Raw genomic sequence first — 20022 nt, 5'->3', positions numbered from 1 at the left:
AAATCAAAATATAAAGATTTTCTGAAATGCACTGACGTCACTTCCGTTGGAAGAGCAAAAAATTAATAACGTCTCGTCTACCTTCATACGGCAGTCTTCCGGAAAAGAGCACGCAATTGCGCATAAGCAATTAGAAAACTCCCCCCGTTTTATTTTACGAGAGCGATGGGACGTAATGAAATTATTTAAAACGGGAAGATGTGACGTACTCTCCTCGAACGGTGGATACTCATTAAACCCGTTGCTTTACGAGCGGGGAAACCCCTCTCAGGATTTAATAAAATACGGAGGTCAATTAAGGAAAGTGGCTTTTTATCAAAATTGCTCAGATGCACGACCTGAATAACCAAAATGATTCCTGGAAAGTGCTAATGTTCGACGGAAGAAAGGGCCGGAAAATGCGAGAAATTCCCCACTAATGGACGCGATTTTCGAAGCGGGATTAAGACGTTACACAAATATTCGAAAAAAAAATCGCTTTCACAAGCCGGCTCTAAAACAAACAACACACTGGAGTACGGTGAAAGTTGCTTTGAGAGTTTATTGTCAATTTAGCGAATACTGAACTTGTGTCGATGGGGAAAGTTTTTCCGGCAGCTAATTGGATGCTCTTGATGATGTAATTCGCGTAAAAATTTATGGAAATTAGCGACGTTCCCGGATTATTTAGTAGGGAGCTGGAGGGACGAGCTCATCCTGCATTTCCAACAAAACAATTAATCGAAATAATACAAAACGTGTTGCCACCGGATCTCATTTACATTTCCCGCTTCGGTTCGAGTTTCCAGCCGCAAAACTCCAAATTTTAATCATTATAATAAACTGAAAAATGTTCTGGTGATCAATATCGCGGGAATCACTCGGAGTTCACCACATCAAGGAATGTAGCATGCGATCACGCATTTACTACTTTCTTGGAATGCTCTTGATAACGCCACCTCCTCCTTACTTAATCCATCATCGTCTCTCATTCACTTATCGCTAACCTCGACGTGCTCGTGTATTTCCGCCTGATTCGGTCTGAAAGGAGGGCAAATTACACGAAAACATTTCCTTCAAGGGCTTCGCCAAATTTCGAACACGATGGTCGTTAGACAGAATGGGATGGTAATTTATTGGAGAAAGAAACCAAGCAGAGATTACAAATTGATTAAAAAAACAATTTGTGGTTCAGCTAAACATAATTTAAATATTTATAATCTCTGGAACTAAACAAAACGTTGCGGAAGAGACGAGATGACAATTTCTGGGACACAAGCGAGTTATGTTGCAAATGAGGCAAACATGTTCTAACAATACATACACAAATATGTAGATGAAATAATAAAACATTTACATCTAATTTTCTTTATGTAGTGTTATTATCACAAACAGTTTAATTTTATGCCAGTACTCAACAAAGTAAATAACAATTTTTTTTATGTATTAGATAATTAGATAAAAATGGTGGATGCGCCGGATTATTTTTTATAAAAACCTTTCTCTGTTCCAATAAAATATTTAATAAAAAAACAAGTCATTTATTGAAAAGTGTGACTTAAACCTTAGAACATTTAGATATTATGCACCTAAGTTATAAGTATTGTAAAACCCCAAACAATTTTTTTTATTTTTTTTTTATTTTGCAAGAAACTTTGACGAAAACTTTAGACTACTTGCAGACATAACGTATGCATTAAATAGTCTGAGCCTTTAAAAACCGAGGGAATTAATAACTTGTATTTCTTAGCATTTTTAAACTACCAAAAATGGTGGATGCGCCGGGATATTTTTTCATATTTTTTTATTTTGCAGAAATATTTAGCAAAACATTTAAACTGCTTTAACAGAAAACCTTTACAACGCCAATTATTCGCTTCCATGATACTGAAACAAAATAAAAAATGTTTTAAAGTGTGTGTGTCGAGCTATTTTTGTCTATTTCACAGTTGAAAACAAAGTAAAATAAAAAACTAAATATACATCGAATTGGTTTTTGCTGCCAGTGTAAAACTGTCAATAGTAATCCGACGGTGTTTGCTGTTATCTATATTATGCTCTCTTATCAAATATCATGTCACCTCTTGCATTTAAATTTGATGGCTTATTCGTTCAAAGCGAACAAAGGAAATTCGGTATCTGCTAATCTTTAATATCCGCTTTGCACCTTTGTAGGTAGACAAATACAATTTCAACCGAATGTAATTTACGATAATATTTACGTAGTTTGACTAACTTGAAGCACAACCTATTAATTAATATTTTATCTATTACGAGGAACAACTAATTAGTAAATCAATAAATGGAGACTTTGGTTAAATGAGAAACTAGTTTCACCCCAGTTATGAAACCTACGCATTCAAACTTGTTTAGTTGCATTTAACAGTGGCATAGGTTTACTTTTGTGCATGTTCACTTTACAAAATTAATTAACTTACTGTGCTTTAGAAACGTGAAACATTAACTGATCAAAGGCATTTGGCGGTGAAAAAATAGCACATTTGGGCTTATGGCTTTGTCAGATTACTCTTTGAATACAAATGAAAACAATTACACGCACTTTTCATCAAATATTTATTTACCGGCGGACTTTTGTTATATGAAAAAAGTTTACCCCTAACAATTCGATAAAATCTCGCCCAACAACACAAAAAAGGAACAAACATATCTAAAAGCAATAACGTAGAAAGCTGCTTGAATGTCACTTAAAGGAAACACAGTTCCAGTAAACACTTTATTGGAAACAAGTAGCATTGTTTCGAAATATCACAAAACGTGCGAGCTGTTGAAAAAAGCGACGTTTCTCTCGAATAAATTAATTGAAACCTTCTCCCTGCAATTAATAACCACCGATCCCCGTAATCTGCATCAAATTACTGTCGGAACAAGCGCATACAATTAGACAGTTATGTAAATAGGACGCTGCAATCATTCTGCATCGGTTCGCCACGTTTCCCATCGCATCATTGTTCGACTGGAAACATCAACTTAATCAAATTTGCAACACAAACCCCAACTGTTGTTGTTGTTGTTGAGCTTCCTCTTTTCTGTGTTATTTACGTTGCAACTATCGGATAATTAGCGCGGAAAAAGGGTGAAGCGCGCGATTTGCATCTGAAAGTCGATAACAATGGGAACAGGTTGAAAATTCGTTAAACGGTGCCAAAAGGAATCCAAGCCACACTAATTTGCTTTGCGGCTGGAAACATCGATGAGGGCAACCGCTGGATTACCGCAGTACAAAACTCCGGAGATGGGATGTGCAAAGCGGGGACATACAAGGATTCGGGGAAAAATAGCAAAACTACGAGATACTTTTGATCAGACATTATTTATTTAATTAAAATATGCCAGACAATTACTTAGTTAAGTAACTTTATACAATATAAACTGAAGAAAAATTAAAGGCAAAAATGGTGGATGCGCCGGGATAATCAATAAATTTTGTATACATTATACATACTGTAGGAGAGTTTATTTTTTGCATTTTTCAAATTTGATTACTAAATAGCATCAGGACTTTTTCTCTAACACCAAGAAAACTAATTTGGGTATAATGCAGTAACTGTAAGCTAATACCATGAACTTAGGTGAAAATTTGCATACACTTGCTGAAAAATATGTGACTTTAATGTGGGATTTTAGGGGCAATTAAATTTTATTAATAAGATTTTTTAAATTAAGTAACCGAGTAACGAACGAGGCGAGAGAGCACTAATGGCTTGCCCTCTATATTCTCCTATTTAAACAACCATTTGACAGAGTTATCCCCGACTTGTTGCTCCCTGGACTTTGCAAAGTGGGGATTAGAGAAAATCCACGTAAGTAATTATCTCGTTTTCTCAAAGGCTGTAAGCTATACTTTTCAATAAAAAAAGCTACTGGTTCAAGTGGTTTCAATTTTTTGCAAAGTGTTTCTGCAAAATTAAATAATAGCTTAAAAATGGCTTGGCGCATCCACCATTTTTTTTAGAATAAAAATGTAGTAATAAAAATACAGCGATTATCTCGTTTTCTTAAAAACTATTTTTTAAAACGGTTAATTTTTTGACAAATATTAAATTAAGTTAAAAAATAGCCTGGCGCATCCACCATTTTTAATATCTATACCTTTCAAAAAAAAACTATTTGTTAAAGTGGTTTAAAGTTTTTCCTAAATATGTTTGCAAAAATAAGTTAAAAAATGGTTTGGTACGTCCACCATTTTTGATAAGAAAAATTCACGGAAGTAATTATCTAAGTTTTTCAAAAACTGAAAGCTATACTTTTCAATACATATAAAAAAATTACAGTTACAGTTATAAATACAAAACTTAGTTTTATAGAAAACTTATTGTTCTACAACTTTGTTCCTTATAATTTTTTTGTACCTTCAACCGTATCGCAGCGTTTTAAAAATTGTGGAGCATAGAACAAATTGGTAAAAGTTTACAATTTTTTTAAACATAGTTTACTACAAAATGTTTGCATTATGTTTGTGTCTAATTATTAACTCTCTGTATTTTTTTAGTTTGCAATGTGTTAATTGTTGTACAAACGGTAATATGACGGTAATGGAACAACAGCGCTCTCTGGCGACAGTAATGTAACATTGTACGTCGTTTCACATCCTAGCCTTTAGACATCCGTAGCTTGCGGTTTTCCGTATTTTAAATCTCCCTGAAAAGCAGCCCTTCAATCAGACCCTTGTCTCGCACAACACATCGAAAATCGTCGAAGGTCAGACTTGTCCGAGATTTGTTGACGTCTAACTTCATAAGTCTCTGATCCTCGGAATTAGAAGCGACCATTAATCATCTCATTGTTCCAAAATCGTGATTGCACGAGAAAAGAACGTCTCCATCCCGCAAGGGACATTAAACACGGGCATTCATCTGAATTTTCATTAAAAGGTATTTAAGGGCACATTAAACTTGCAAATATTTCCACCAGAAACAATAAGAAAGCAGTCGGTTATGGCCCCGAACCGTTTAATTAAGAGCACAATAATGGCTGTAAATTTCGCAAAATTGTATGTAAACTTGAACTAAATGAAACACTAATAGGAACTGCTCCTGAGCACTGTATTAGACTCCGAAATGAAATTAGAATTACCGAAAGCAAGCCGGGACGACTCAATGCCGGCATTAATCTCGTGTCATTTGTTACAATACCTGTTAATTAAATTCGAACGCAAGACATAATTATAAATTATCACAAACGCTCGGTTTAACCTTTATTGCGAATACTGTTCCAGATAATCGCCGAGCGAGCAGTTCACCAAGTTTTAATCTACAACAAGATGCTAGATTTCACTGCAATCGCTCCAATTCAATCATTCTATTACGGCCAAAAGTTTGCGACTCGACTCTAACGAAAAGTTTAATCGATTGCGCTCTCAAGAGCTTTCGATTAATATTTTAAATCAGTTCGGGACTTAACAACGAACCACCCGACATTTTTTCACCCCCTTTCAGTCATAGATCCGAATCAATAAATGCCATTTTTGCGCTAATCTAATGGTGTAATGAAAACCGGTCCAATGGCCTGAATGCGTTAGCTTAATGTTTTTATTTTTCCCTAATTGAAGCTTATCTCGGCATCCAGCTTCAGCTTCAGCCGCTCTAATTTCGTACTTTGGCGTCTTTGATCCTTTGAAACATCAACTTGTAAATGAATTCTTTGTGCTCTCAACTCCCATTTATTTTTTTAATTTTTAACGGCGCTAAGCTTCGGTTTGCGCGCTCATCACTTTCACTTTTTTAATTTCACTCGTTCAACGAATTTTTTCAGTTCTTACGCTTGCTGGAAATAATTAAGCGAATTGTTTCGATAAAACGATTATTTAGCACTTTGCTGCTCCAGTTTCTTGGCGCGGGGAATTAACTACACCCACCTAACGAGCCTCAAATTTCGCACAATAATTTACAGTTTTAATACCAATAATTTTTTATTTGGATTGTATTGCTATTGCTATTTGAACTTAACTTAAAAAATAAAAAAATAAATAGATAAATACATAATAAGTGGACTACGGAAGACTATAACTTAGGAAAGGAAACGGGATACAAATGGCAGAATTTTTTGAACCCATAAAAAAAGTACGGCAGAGTAAAAATGAGGGCGCTTCAAACGTCTCAGCACCAAATCGTTTTAAATTTAAATCCAACTAATTTACTAATTACTTGGCAAAAATGCTCAGCTTTGCACTCTAAATACACTAAAAATAACTAACAACAAATTTTTTTTAAGAAACGAGAGAAAAATTATTACAATTTAAAATTTGTGCAGCGTCTTGTATTTTTCAAAACGCTGCAAATACGGTTAAAGATACAAGAAAAATGTTAGGGAAAAAGTTGTAGAAGATTAAATTTTCTTTAAAAAAGTTCGCGAGACTATAACTTTATCGTCAACGGTTTAGGCCCTAAAGACGTTCAAAAACGCTAAACCGACCATTTTACCAATGATCATGTAACGGAAAGTTAATTTATACCTAAACCGTTAAAGATAAAATTATGGTGTCGCAGACTTTTTTATAGAAAATTTAATTTCCCACAACTTCGTTTCTTACACTTTTTTTGTATCTTCAACCGTATTCGCAGCGTTTTGAAAAATATAAAGCAGAGTACAAATTAGTAAAAGTTTAAAAATTTTTTAAAATAGTTTACGATACAATTTTTGCATGATCTTTATGTTTTACTATTGAGAATTTAATGCTCTATCTGTTTGAATTTTTTGTTTGCTGTGCTTTAACCGTTACACAAATACAACCATTTTTTAAATTCATTGCTTGAAAACTTAGAAGCTTAGAACAACTGCGCTCTCTGGTGACATTATCGAAACTATCGAAAAGTGGAACGTTTTATTTGTACGTCGTTTTACATCCTAATCTTTAAATATCCGTAGCTTCAAATTTTTACTATTTTTCTATTTCTCAGACTCACTGTTTTTTAGTGTTTTCGTATTTTAGCACGTTGTAGAATAATATTTTCATTTAATAATTTTATTAATTTATGTTTTTTTTTTCACTATAGTTAAATTGGTTTGATTCTGCAATCTTTAGACCCCTATAAAAGTTTACGAGCTGTAAAGCGATCCCTTTTTTAATATCTGCTATTTATTTTGGGTAATTCCAAGAACTCTCCCTCTGAGCCGCAATAATACCATGTTTTGGGTGATTGTTATGATAAGGGGCCTTTAGACAAGTTGGACGATGCGAGATTTATAACTTCGTAACTGGAATTAGGAAGATAACGAGGGCAAATTGCAACAAGGAGCTTGAGAGGGGACCTAAAGACGACAAGGCACAAGAAACCTAATCCTGTTCTGTTTTTAAAGTTGTACACAAACAAAGTTTTACGCCGATTTACACAAATTTATCTGTTTGCGGAAGTTAATTATAGTTTTGACAAATAAGTAAATACGCATAAATTCGTACGTTTTTACATACACTCGGCAATAAATCCAGCTAATGAATACACAATTTGGCTGCATTATTTATTTAATAAGAGTAAATAAAACGCGTGAAAAATATTTATTCAACTGAAAGCACCAATTGCGCTTGATTTGATAAAAATGGTCCCAAATTATTGAAACAAGGTCACTTTGTGCGAGTAATTTTCCCAATTTGTACTGCAACTAGCCACCAACAGCATTATTAATAAAATTTTCCAATCCAGCTGGGTGGCACAAAACCAGCTCGTATTTCAGGCGAACAACGGCAATAAAACGCCCAATTTCGGGTTACCTCTTTGAAAAATCGCCATAAACCACCGACTTTGTCACTTTCGCATTCATCATTCCCCTTGTATTATTTTATTCTTTTTTTAAATAAAATAAATTATGATAGATGCGGGCGTCTTTGTGTGAACTCACTCGGAAGGTGTGCCCTCGCTCCTCTATATAAATCTTACTTTCAGGGGAAGTCACACAAGTGATGATAAAATAAAAAAGTTATACGAAGATGAATTATCACGGCTAAAACAAAAACCTCGTTTTATTTTCATTACTTCGAATGCATCCTCCCCGGAGAAATTCGCGCTGCGAAATAATTACGAGACGACTCCGGGCTTGCATCCCGGAATTGTCCTCGTATTAAACGAGATGGGAAAAGAACAACGCTTTTTATCGCAAGACTCTGATTTTCGGCCGCAAACTGACACTGGTTATTAGAACTATGAAACGATATTATTTACTCAAAAAACTGGCGTTTGACTCATAAATCTCGCGGCTGTTAAGTGGCCGTAAAGTGTCTTGAAATTATTGCAGCAATTTCTGCTTTCCTCTTATTGTAAAACTTGGAAACTCACCATATTTCAATTTAAGTTCCGACATTATTAAAGAAATGGAACAAATATTGTAAACAAACTCGCAATTTATCATTGTTTTGCGAACAGGTGCCATTAATATTGGTCTCTTAACAGAGTTTTTAGACGAATTATTTCCTACTTTACTCCCTAATTATGAAACTTTTTCATAATTTTTTATTTTTCGACATTCAAAATTTCAATTTTTTAATATAAATATAACCAAATTAATTGGGTCTAACACTTTAGTAGAAGAAAAAAGAGAAGACATAAAAGTCACTAAAGTCTTCGGAGTTGTCTTTAGTCGTCATATTAATAACAATAACATTAATAATAATAATACTAATAGTACTAAATTTGCTTATATGCAAGCGCTTAATTAAGGTTACAGTTTTTTGGTTTTTTGCTTATATCTCGAAAACAGTTACTCCTATCAATTTTTATCTTTTTACCAAAATTAAAGCTGATAAAATTTTCTACAAAATAGTTATTTGCATTTTTCATGTAGGACTAACCATAAGCGAGATATAAGTTTGAAAATAATAATTAAAAAAAAATGTGCTTTAACAGAAAATGTCTTGTGATTTAAAATACACTAAATTTATTAGGTCCAACACTTTATTAGAAAAAAAAAGAAAGAGACATAAAAGTCACTAAAGTCTTCAGAGTCGTTTTTAGATGCTGCATTTTCGTCTTCGTCTCAAACATTGAAAACTGAATTACATTTTTGTTCAGTAATAGTTACAGTTTTCATTTTGGTTTTTTGCTTATATCTCGAAAACAGTTACTCCTATCAATTTTTATCTTTTTCCAAAATTAAAGCTGATAAAATTTCCTACAAAATAGTTATTTGCATTTTTCTTGTAGGACCAACCATAAGCGAGTTATAGAGTTGGATATAAATAATCCTTAAAATCTTTAGACGAATTATTACCTACTTTACTCCCTACTTTTTCATAATTTTTTATTTTTCGACATTCAAAATTTCAATTTTTTAATATAAATATAAATATAAATATAAATATAAATATAAATATAAATATAAATATAAATATAAATATAAATATAAATATAAATATAAATATAAATATAAATATAAATATAGATATAAATATAAATATAAATATAAATATGAATATAAATACAAATATAAATATAAGTATAAATATAAATATAAAAATATTATTTCTTTAGTAATTGTTCTTTTACAGTTTTTCTATTTTGTTTTGTTTTATTATTTTTTTATTCTTGTCAATACTGTTAAAAATATATACATGTCTTACATATTTTTTTAAATTTTATTTTTTCTATCTATTCTTGTTATTTGCATTTATTTGTGGATATATATTTTATAGTTTATTTGTTTTTTTTTATTTTGAGCGAAGATAACCATTAATAAAGGCTTCTTATTGTTATTATTATAATTATTTTACTAATGTTTTGTGAGCCGCCCCCGGCCACGGTCCCTTATCTCTCCTTGCAGCAAAAGTAGCAATAATTGCGTTGTCTTCCCCACATCTGATCTTGAAACGTTAACAATTAAATTTAATCTAATGCAAATGTCTTTCGCATACCCCCAGCGTCAGAGGCTTCCTTTAACGTTTATGAAATTTGATAATTCCGCTCGCACAAGTTCCCAAATTAAGTCAAGTTTGTATATCTAAGCGCATGCATTTCTTCGCGGTTGTCCATCTCCTGATTAAAATCGATCACAGAACCACCCACATTCATTACGTGCAAGTAACGTGTGGATATCGGAATTCCATCAGCACCAAGCCTTGGCTGCGTTATTCACATCTTATGAATATGGTAATTGCAAAAACGAATTTGCTCCTAATCACATCACCCAAAAAGAAATACGCGTCTGGTGCGCTTTAATTGGCTAGTGGCAGTCTCAAGTGCCTCGTTTGACTCTTGTCCGAATACATTAAGCGGGTCAGTGTGGCCCATTGACTTTTTTCCAGAAATTAACGGGTCAATAATTGTCGGGACAAGACACGGAAGAAATGAGCTTCACTCCGAGTTAATGTTTTGCGAACAAAGAACTGTTCATGTCCTGATTAAAACGAAATTAAAACGACCCGTGTCGCGACAAGCCGGTAAACGTTTTGAAAGTTCATAAATCTTCACGTTGCTTTTTTGGCTTTCAGTGTTTTAAACACGTCAGATAAGTTATGGTGGAAAGTTTATGACAGAATATTAGTCATTAGAAACAAGAAGGCTGAGAATGAGAACACACTAAACCGATTAAATGATTTATGGAAAAATTTTAATGGTTAATGTTCGAGCATTCAATAATCAGACGCATTATCGAATCAATCATCCCATTTATTGCATTATTGTTGTCGGAAAACATTGACAATATAGTGACAAATGTGTTTTCCACATCCAGTGCCAGTCTTTTAATACGGTGTTACCACAATTGACGTAACTAAGCCCAGTAGCACTCTCATAACCGGGATATAACCTTTGAAGTGAGCCTTTTTTAAGATAACTGTTCTACAGAGTGCCTATAAATAAATGTGGGATCGTAGTAGGTATTAATAGTTTCAAAGTCCAGAACCACCTGAGATCCTACACTCTTTTATAAACAGTCTGTATAATTGCCCGGTTACGCAAAAACACCTTGGTTATATTGCAGTTATATAAAAACACTCATAATTCGTAAAATTTCATACAAATAAAAAATTTAAAAACTAAATAATAATTCTATAAAATTTTCCAAAATTAAAAAAAAATTAACAGATTGAACGAGTCAAGATATAATCTCGTAGTTTTGCATAAATTGAGCAATTTTTTATTATGGGAAACAATTAAAAAATAAGGTAAGTCGAAGAAACAACGTATTATAATTACAGAAAAAGAGAAAATTAGAGCATGTTTTGTTATTTTCTGAATTGACAAAGAATCTTTGAAATAAGAAAAATGATTTCTAACAAAATGATAATATCTGGCTAGAAATAGAAATAGAAATAGAAACATTTAAAAATTTTAGATCGAGCAAAATTAGGTAGAAAAATATATTTCGAACGTTTTCTGCAACTTTCCGCATCAGTTGAAATATAAGAAAGACTTTTGATATTGATATTTCTGTTACATACTCAACAAAATATAATCAATTCTTTAAAAAAACTGCGTAATAACTTAATAACACATTTCTGCACAAATTGAACATTTATTTTCGTTAAAAAATAAGGTTGGTTAAATTATGAAACATGTCGAAAAAACCAAAGTTAGACCTAAATATGTGAACCTCAGTCAACAGAGAAAAGTCAATAATTAAAGTATTAACTAACTCTATCAAAAAATCAGCTACATTTTGTATAAATTAACACTTTTTTATAAAATGATTTTTATTTAAATCGGCGAAATTTTTTTGAATTCTGTTTGTATTAATTCATTTCAACTACACTTATCAATTTTTTAATCATCTATATGGTGAAGTAGTTCTAAAATTAGTTGTAAAATTTTAACCTATCGTCTTATTTTTGAACAAGTTTTCTTAATCCAGCTTAACGTTATATGGTTAAAGAGTCGACAAGTAAAAAAAATATTCTTTGAATTATTTGCCCTAAATACGTTTAGAAAAGTTTTCTTAGTTTTCAGTTAAGTATAAATTACATTTGCAAAAAAAAACTAGAGAATTTTTAACCATACGAGTACAACTAAAATGTCCATATTGTTTTGTTATAAAAAACCGAGACATAATCATGCTTAGATCACCAAAATAAACTGCATCACAAACATAACCGTCAGATAACATTTGCTATATACGTCAGACTTAACCATGGTTAGATAACCGATATAAAACTGAGGTTAAGTAACTGAGGTTACATGACCGCAACATAACTTTTTTCATTTTTGATGACTCGCTATTTGCACAAAAATCTAGTTTAAATTCATATCTCAAACTATTCAAACTTGATTCAACTCCACTTGCAAATTAAACCATTTCAAACTTGCATTTGAAATAACTTCAGTTGTTAAATATTGACAGATATTTAATTGCAGTTTAGTTTCAAGTATTCATTCGTTCAATTACTAGTTATAAAGTATTCAAGCCATTATACGATTATTGAATTAATTTGCGAGATATCATTTATGCAACACTTGAAATGCGACTCATTTTATCAAAAATTTGAAATTCAATTTCTGGAAAAAAATTAATTCTGTTGTGTCGTGACAAAATTCATTCATATTCCTAAAATTGTTGTGACTGTTGTGCTAAGTTGTGATAAAACTATGCACTGAATAAACTTTAAAATCCCCTGAATGCGCAGCTGAGGTAATTCAATTTGTAATTTTGTGGAGATCTAGTCTTATTATCCAGTTTTAAGCGTACTTTGCGTGTGTATACACGACCAGAGCGTAATAACGTCTTCATAGCCCCATCGTTACCCCAGAACATGCACAAAATAAACATCAGCTCCATCTAGAGCAGCCCTAAAAAATCTCTCCCCAAGCCATCAATCGAAAATAACGAAGTGCAAATTTCAAACATCTCTTCTCCTTTTCACCGGTGTCTCCGAACCCCATCCCCCACATCGAAAAAAATTGCCATAATCGATCAAACCTGACGTAAAAGCTCGCTGTTTTACGGACGAAATGGATGAATTTTTCAATAAAACCAACGTCATATGTCAGCTCCCGAATTTAAATAAAAAACTACTTTAAATGGATCAAGAATGCCGAGGAAATATGACAGGGCGGGATAACGCAGCCGCCCGAGATCGGCATTTGAAAAAAAATAAATTTCAAAATTAAAAAATTACCTGTTGATATGAACATCGAAACGATGGCGATTTTAATCAAAAATCCCTCCTGGACCATGTTTCCGCCTTTTTGCAACTCACTTCACTGTCATCGCAACACGGGTGACCCAAGCCATCTGCGATTTGAATTTTTAATAACAACAATCTCCGGCCCGAAAGTTCCGAAATTTGAATTGCAAATGGCACGAATTTATAATAGGTATACACCAACTTCTCCAATGTCACCGGAGTGATAATTTGTGTGCACAAGTCGAGACACTCGGGGATTACCCGGAACTCGCGGAAAGTGACCACAGTGCGGTTTTAGCCGGTTGGCGCATACATCTCTAGATCCGGTTAAACCGACGCGTAATTATCGGTGTGTTGGGTTTGGGATGTGTATACGGCGCGCGTCTCGACGCTAAACTAGAGCCCGGGACGGCGGTTTGCGCCGCGACGCCGCCCGGACCTGCGCCAACACGGGCCTTACCGACTTTGAATTCAACAAAAATTATTCAATACCGACGAAAAACCCACAAGTTTTTCAATATTGATTTGAAGCACAAGTTATGAGTAAATAGTTCAAGTATTTGGGGGTTTCACAGAGAAATTCTTGCCTTCGGCGGTGGATTTAGAGGCAGAAACTGTTCTCCCAACGTTGGCAGAACCATCTGCAGGTTCTCGTTCTACTTTTTTCAAAGTTAAGACGTCATAGCTTTATTTTCGTCTTGTACATTTTTATAAATTCAAGAACTTTAAATATAGTTGAAAATAGACAAAATTTTGCAAATAAATAGGTAAATCTGTTGATGTCAGAATTTTTTGCAGTTTTGTAAAGAAAGGCTTGAATCAGTAATTTGAAAATTTATACATTTTTTTTGCTCTCATAATAAAAAAATAAATAAATTTGAATAAATTGAAAAAAGCTTGAATAAGAAAATAAACAATTATTTTAAAAATTTTGTGAAAATTTTATGGTAAATCCGATTATGTAATTTTTTTCTTAAGAAGAATTTAAAGAATTATGTTTTTTGCTGTTAGAATTGTTTCGTAAAAATGGCAATTCATATTTTCAATTGTTAGTAAAACTCTGACAGAAAGCAAAATATGTGAAAGATTTTCAAATGAATTCGTTAATAAAATTTTCCCAATTTTTAAAAGAAAATAAAAAAATACAACAACATAAGTGACGTCTGCAAAAATATGGAGACTGTTTTAAAGTAACTTCTGTTGATGTAATTAATTTTTGCAGTTTTCTAAAAAAGCTCGAATCAGTAATTTGAAGAAATACAATTTTTTGCTCCTAGAATTACTTTTATAAAAGCCCTTAAGCGACAATTCATGTTTTCAACTTTCACCAAAATTCCGACGAAAAAAAACTTAATAATGATAAAAATTCTGACAAAAAAAGTAACATCCAAAAAAATTTGAGAGTAATTTTAATGTAAATCCGTCGGTTAATATTTGCGATTTTATTTTTTTTATTATTTTGTAATTTCATATTTTCATCTTTTATCCAAATTCGGGAAAAAAGTTGAACAAAACCAAAAATGTTGAAAAAAGCTTAAATAGACAAAATAAGCAACTTTTGCAGAATTATGGAGGAAATTTTGTGATAAGTTTGTTAAAGAGATTAATTTTTTGCGATTTTCCAAAGAAATGCTTAAAGCATTAGTTTCAAGATTTATTTTTTTGTACTTTCAAAATGATTTTCATACAAAAATAGAAAGCCCTTAGACGGCAATTAATATTTTTAACTTTTACCAAAACTACGACCAAAAGTTGGAAAAAAAAACTTAAACAAAGTTATGTCAAAATTAATTTTTTTGCAGCTATTTGATAAATTTTTATTAAACAAATTTTTTTTCTAGATTTTTTCTCACATCTTTTTCTATCTAGTGATAGTGTCATGATTTCCTTCTACTTCCTCTTCTATTTCAATCTTTAGAATTGCATTTCTCCGATTTCTCATGTTGGTCCAAATTTTTTTGTTATGATTTATTCCATCATAGTTACTTGAATAATTTTTTTTACTTTTAGATAAAGATTTTTCGGATATTATTTGCGCGATTCGTCGAAATGTCGGCACATTTGCTCCGGAAATTGATTCGAGCTCCGGCCGTTTCCCGTTTTTAATTTTATGCAAGACGTAGGTTCGAATGAAATTTCATGAATAATCGGTCATTTCATCGCCGGAATTGCGAGCTCCGGTAGCACCGGAATTGCTACTAATTTTTAACCGGAGTAGAGCTTGATTAACCCGCACCTTCGTCAAAAATAAAACACACCTAATTAAGATGTATTTCGTGTTTATGGCCGGGTTTGGTTCGGGTTTAAAATGCATCAAAATGAGGTGTTTATTCGCGAGATGCGCTATATATGCGAGCAAATAGGCCAATAAGAACGTGATGAGGGTGTAGTACTTGTAATAAAGTTCGTAGTTTCAGTTTATTACAAGTTCTATTAGAAGGTAATTTATAGAGAGCGGCTACATGTTTGAATTATTCCAAGTATTCTGCAGCCAAATATGAAACTCCCAATTTAATTGGCCTTTGATGAAATTGTGTGTTACTTTATCCCAAACCAGCTGAAATTTTTGGGCGTCTTCCGAACAACTGGCCCTGTTTGATGTGTATCAAGTTGACTCAATTACCGAGCCATTTGCACACCATTATCCTCAAAAATTTGATACGGCCATAATAACTTTTATCGATGATATTATTACAAGGCTATGGCTTCGGGCTCGTGTTGGTGGTCTCCCGGGCTTTAATTAAATTACCCGTCCCTAAATATAATTCCGATACTTGAATCTGATTACCCAACATGAAATATTATTTTTACGATTAATTAATCACTCGAATAAAACTTGTTTGCAAATTTGGCATTTGTCATCCGATGCGAAACCGAACAAGTCGATAAAAGGGCACAGGTGTTGGCAGCTCCGCAAACTTTATCTTCTCCTTTTATTTGCCGAGATAAGAGTTTTTATTGCGCGGAAAGTAAACAGATTCCAGCGCGGTTCGAAGGCTTGTTGGTAATTTATGAATAATTGTGATTAATATCGCGCGTTTCAATCACCATAATCTAACGGAAGTTTTAACGAAGTTCGGGCGAGATAAGAGGATGAACTCTTGCTTTCCGTTGTTTTGTTCAAGTTTTTCCTACCGACTGCGCCAAGTAATTCATAATCAAGCTCTAGTTAAACCGCATGTGACGACAGCTGTTCGCTGCTACACTTGGGGGAAGTCCCTGTCGAAGCGTTCGTTCCTTTCGGTTTGTCGATTTTTTCGGGTAATAACGGGCGAGTGTGATGAGTAATGATGTGGAGGCTCAACTACTCCACCGTCTCCTGCGTCAGCTAGATGTCACAAGTTACAAGATTTATCGCCTGCATACTAAATAGGAATTCCGCAGTTATTAAATTAAACGTGATTTGTTACGTAAATAATGAACCCTGACTGCGTTTGTCGCTCTATTAGCACTGGAAAATTAAGAAAATGCGATCGATCGATCGACAACTTGCAAAGTTTCACGGAAGGCCTCAGGAGGGCTCAGGATGTTACCTTATGTCAATCATAACGGGAAAATTCCAGGTGTTTCAAGAGAGCCTAACGATCCCTGTGGAGTTCCGAACTGAAGCAAACCATATTAAATGCAGCTCCCGGTGGGACTTTGGGGAAGTTAACGGTTATGCCTCCACAGATAGATTTTTTTAGGCGCTGGTTCTAAACTAATTAGGCGACGTGTTGTACAGGGGAAAGTCTCCAAGTCGAACAGATTTACGTCACTTTCAATGGTCATGACGCTGCCGGGATTGGAGTGGATACCGGTGCCGAGAATGTAGACACAGCCACTATTTTATTAGTTTTCAAAAGAAAACGTCTTATTACATATAAAGACCACATCAAAATCTATCAGAAAAGATGGATTTTAGCTAAATTTTTATGCAATACCGGGAGGTGTGAATATTTTTTTTAATACTTGAAACTATAAATTACATTAGTTATTAATTTTTTTAGGTGCAAAAATAATAACAACTAATTTTGAGAGAAAATGGGATTGGCGTTTGCATAGTTTTGAAACAGATATTATTTAAAAAAAATTGACACCAGTTTGCATTTTTTCTCAATATTTTTGGCAAAAAATACACAAATTTGGTAAATTTGTAAAAGATTTACGATAAAATTCGGCAAAAATTTCTAGTTTTTGAATAAAAAAACTCTGACAGAAAGCCAAATATGTGAAAGATTTTCAAATAAATTCGTTAATAAAATTTTTCCAATTTTTAATGAAAAATAAAAAAATTAAAAATACAACAACATAGGTAACGTTTGCAAAAATATGGAGACTGTTTTAAAGTAACTAAGAAAGCTCTAATCAGTAATTTTGAGAAATACAATTTTTTGCATCAAGAATTATTTTTATAGAAGCACTTAAGCGACAATTCATGTTTTCAACTTTTACCAAAATTCCGACGAAAAGCTGAAAATGCTTAAATAATGATAAAAATGTTGACAAAACAAGTAACTTCTAAAAAAATATGAGAGTGAGTTTAATGTAAATCCGTCGATTAATATTTGCGATTTTATTTTTTTTTTTTAATTATTTTGTAATTTCATAATTTCATCTTTTATCGAAATTCCAGCAAAAAGTTGAAAAAGATTAAATGAAACCAAAATTGTTGAAAAAAGCTTAAATAGACAAAATAAGCAACTTCTGCAGAAACATGGAGGAAATTTCGTGATAAGTATTAAAGATATTAATTTTTTGCGGTTTTCCAAAGAAATGCTTAAAGCATTAGTTTCAAGACTTAATTTTTTGTACTTTCAAAACTATTTCCGTACAAAAATGAAAATCTTTAGACGGCAGTTAATGTTTTACCAAAATTACGACCAAAAAAAAAAACTTAAACAAAGTCATGTCAAAATTTAATTTTTTTGCAGCTATTTGATAAATTTTTATTAAACAAATTTTTTTTTCTAGATTCTAGATTCTAGACGCCAGTTTACATTTTTTCTTAATATTTTTGGAAAAAAATACACAAATTTGGTATATTTGTGGAAGATTTACGATAAAATTCGGCAAAAATTTCTAGTTTTTGAATAAAAAACGTGCTCAAAATCACATACAATGCTAATACAATGTCATTTTGTGGTTGAGGTTTTTTGACTTACTTTTTTTCAGAATTTCTCAAAGTATGAACATTATCTTTTTGACTTCAATTGGGTAAAAAGTTAAAGTATCAATTTAAAAAAGGTGCCAAAATACTGGAAAAAAGTTTTTTTTTGGCTTAATTTGCAGTTTTGTGTTTTTTTGTCTTAATTTGACGGTTTTTAAACTGATTTGTTCAAAATATTTGCGTTTTGAGCTAACTAAAGCGTTTGTAGTTTGTACTGTTAGTTTAATTAAAAAAATGTGTTAACATTTGTAGACGTACAAAAAGTAAAACATGCAATAAACACAAATGTAAACAGAAACCTAGCAGACATAACAAAATGCAGAAAATGCAGCCAAAAGTAAGTACATAAAGGCGCTAAATTGTAAACTTAAAATGTAAACGTGAACCGTAAAATTACGTCCTTCTTGGACTAAAAAATATTTGAAGCCAAATAACTTAACAATGAACTCAGAAAAGAAAACTATTTTTTAGAGAGGAGTAATACAAGATACTGTTAGCAAATTTTTGTCTTTTTATTAAACCTGTAATATATTGCAAATTTATGTTTATTATAGCGTTTAAAAATTTTAATTTAATAGATTTTCTTTAGTTTTTTCGTTTTATAATTGTCAGATGAAACAAGTATGTATTCTGTATCTCAAAAATTATACAATTTTTTTGTGTCAAAAGTTTCCACTGTATTTAATATGCTTTCAAGCGAGTTTTTATTTCGAGTTTGGCCTGAAACTTGACGAATGTCAATAATTTCGGCTCGAGTTATAAGATTAGTTGATGGAGGCCTGAAGCTATCGAAACAAACAAACCGTCTGATGAAATCTGGGGCGGATAGTTTGATAGAGAAGCGATCCCACTGATAAGATTTTTATCCGATTTCCAAACACAATTCCATGATAAAATCTGCCTTACTCAATACTACAAAAAATACATTTTTAGCAACTCTTATCAATTCATTTCCATTCAAGACATTATTTCGCTTAAAACATTCGCATTCACCGAGAACAAAGGAAAATGCAATAAATAAGAAACAGAATATTCCGAAAGAACCCAACTGTCAGATTTGATGAATCAGCTCAGCTAAACGATTGGGCGAAATAAAATAAACTCGTCTGCCTTTTCCCCAAATTCTTTATTTTGACAAATCTATCTCCACGTGAGATCATTGCGAACTTTGCTTTATCTCATCGTATTTTACATGATACAATTCGCAGCCGATGTCCGTGTTATCAGTCCCAGCCCATCCTTTGTTCTAGCTTAGCAAACGATGTATTCCATATCGCATTTCCGTCCAATTTCGCTCTTCCGTAAGTACACTCAATTTAAATTTAATTCCCAACTACAGATAAAATCGCAAAAAACACTTCCAGTCTGTGTGGAAATTTCGCTCGGGTTTGTAATCACTTCCCAATCGACTGAAGACCTCTTCCCCGTGCAAACGCCCAACCGGGCAAACCCTCAAACTTTTTTCAAAAATTCCGAACTGATGTGGTGTCCCGACGGCTATAACTTCGACCCAAAACTGCTATTTTGCGCAAAACTGGAACCCACCACAATCTTTGAAGATCTCAAGCCCAATCCACACAACTGTAGCACATTCTTTAATTGTAATGGCATTTTTTGCCACCTTATGAACTGTTCTGACCACCTTATTTTCAACAACGCCCGAAAAGTGTGTGATTATCCGCAAGAAGCAAACTGCTGTGAATTCGAGGCAAAAAACCCCGACGTGCTGATCCCGCCGGAATTTGCGCAACAACAAACTTATTCTCAGTGAAGTGATTTATTGTATCTGGTGCCTGATAAAAGTAAAAACAACGTGCAAAAGTGATTT

At 32.8% G+C, this 20022-nt stretch overlaps 1 protein-coding gene and 1 non-coding gene across 2 annotated transcripts in view; one reads left to right on the top strand and one right to left on the bottom strand.

Annotated features, from left to right (window-relative positions):
• The window catches only part of LOC654938 (lachesin), a 62102-nt gene extending 48672 nt beyond the window's left edge, over window positions 1-13430 (bottom strand). The window contains exon 1 of the mRNA XM_961379.4: window positions 13037-13430. Within this exon, the coding sequence (XP_966472.1) occupies window positions 13037-13094 (58 nt within the window). The 5' untranslated portion in view covers window positions 13095-13430. The remainder of the gene's footprint in view (window positions 1-13036) is intronic.
• A 5842-nt stretch (window positions 13431-19272) lies between these two features.
• LOC103313544 (uncharacterized) lies at window positions 19273-20019 on the top strand. The gene is made up of 2 exons (XR_010333476.1): window positions 19273-19495; window positions 19559-20019. It is a non-coding gene; the product is annotated as an uncharacterized LOC103313544 (transcript).
• Window positions 20020-20022: the final 3 nt, after the last annotated feature.

The sequence above is a fragment of the Tribolium castaneum genome, chromosome 3 (genome assembly GCF_031307605.1).
Source record: "Tribolium castaneum strain GA2 chromosome 3, icTriCast1.1, whole genome shotgun sequence".
Taxonomy (NCBI): Eukaryota; Metazoa; Arthropoda; class Insecta; order Coleoptera; family Tenebrionidae; genus Tribolium; species Tribolium castaneum.
Note: the sequence above shows the minus strand (reverse complement) of the source record. Positions and strands in the feature narration are given on the sequence as shown.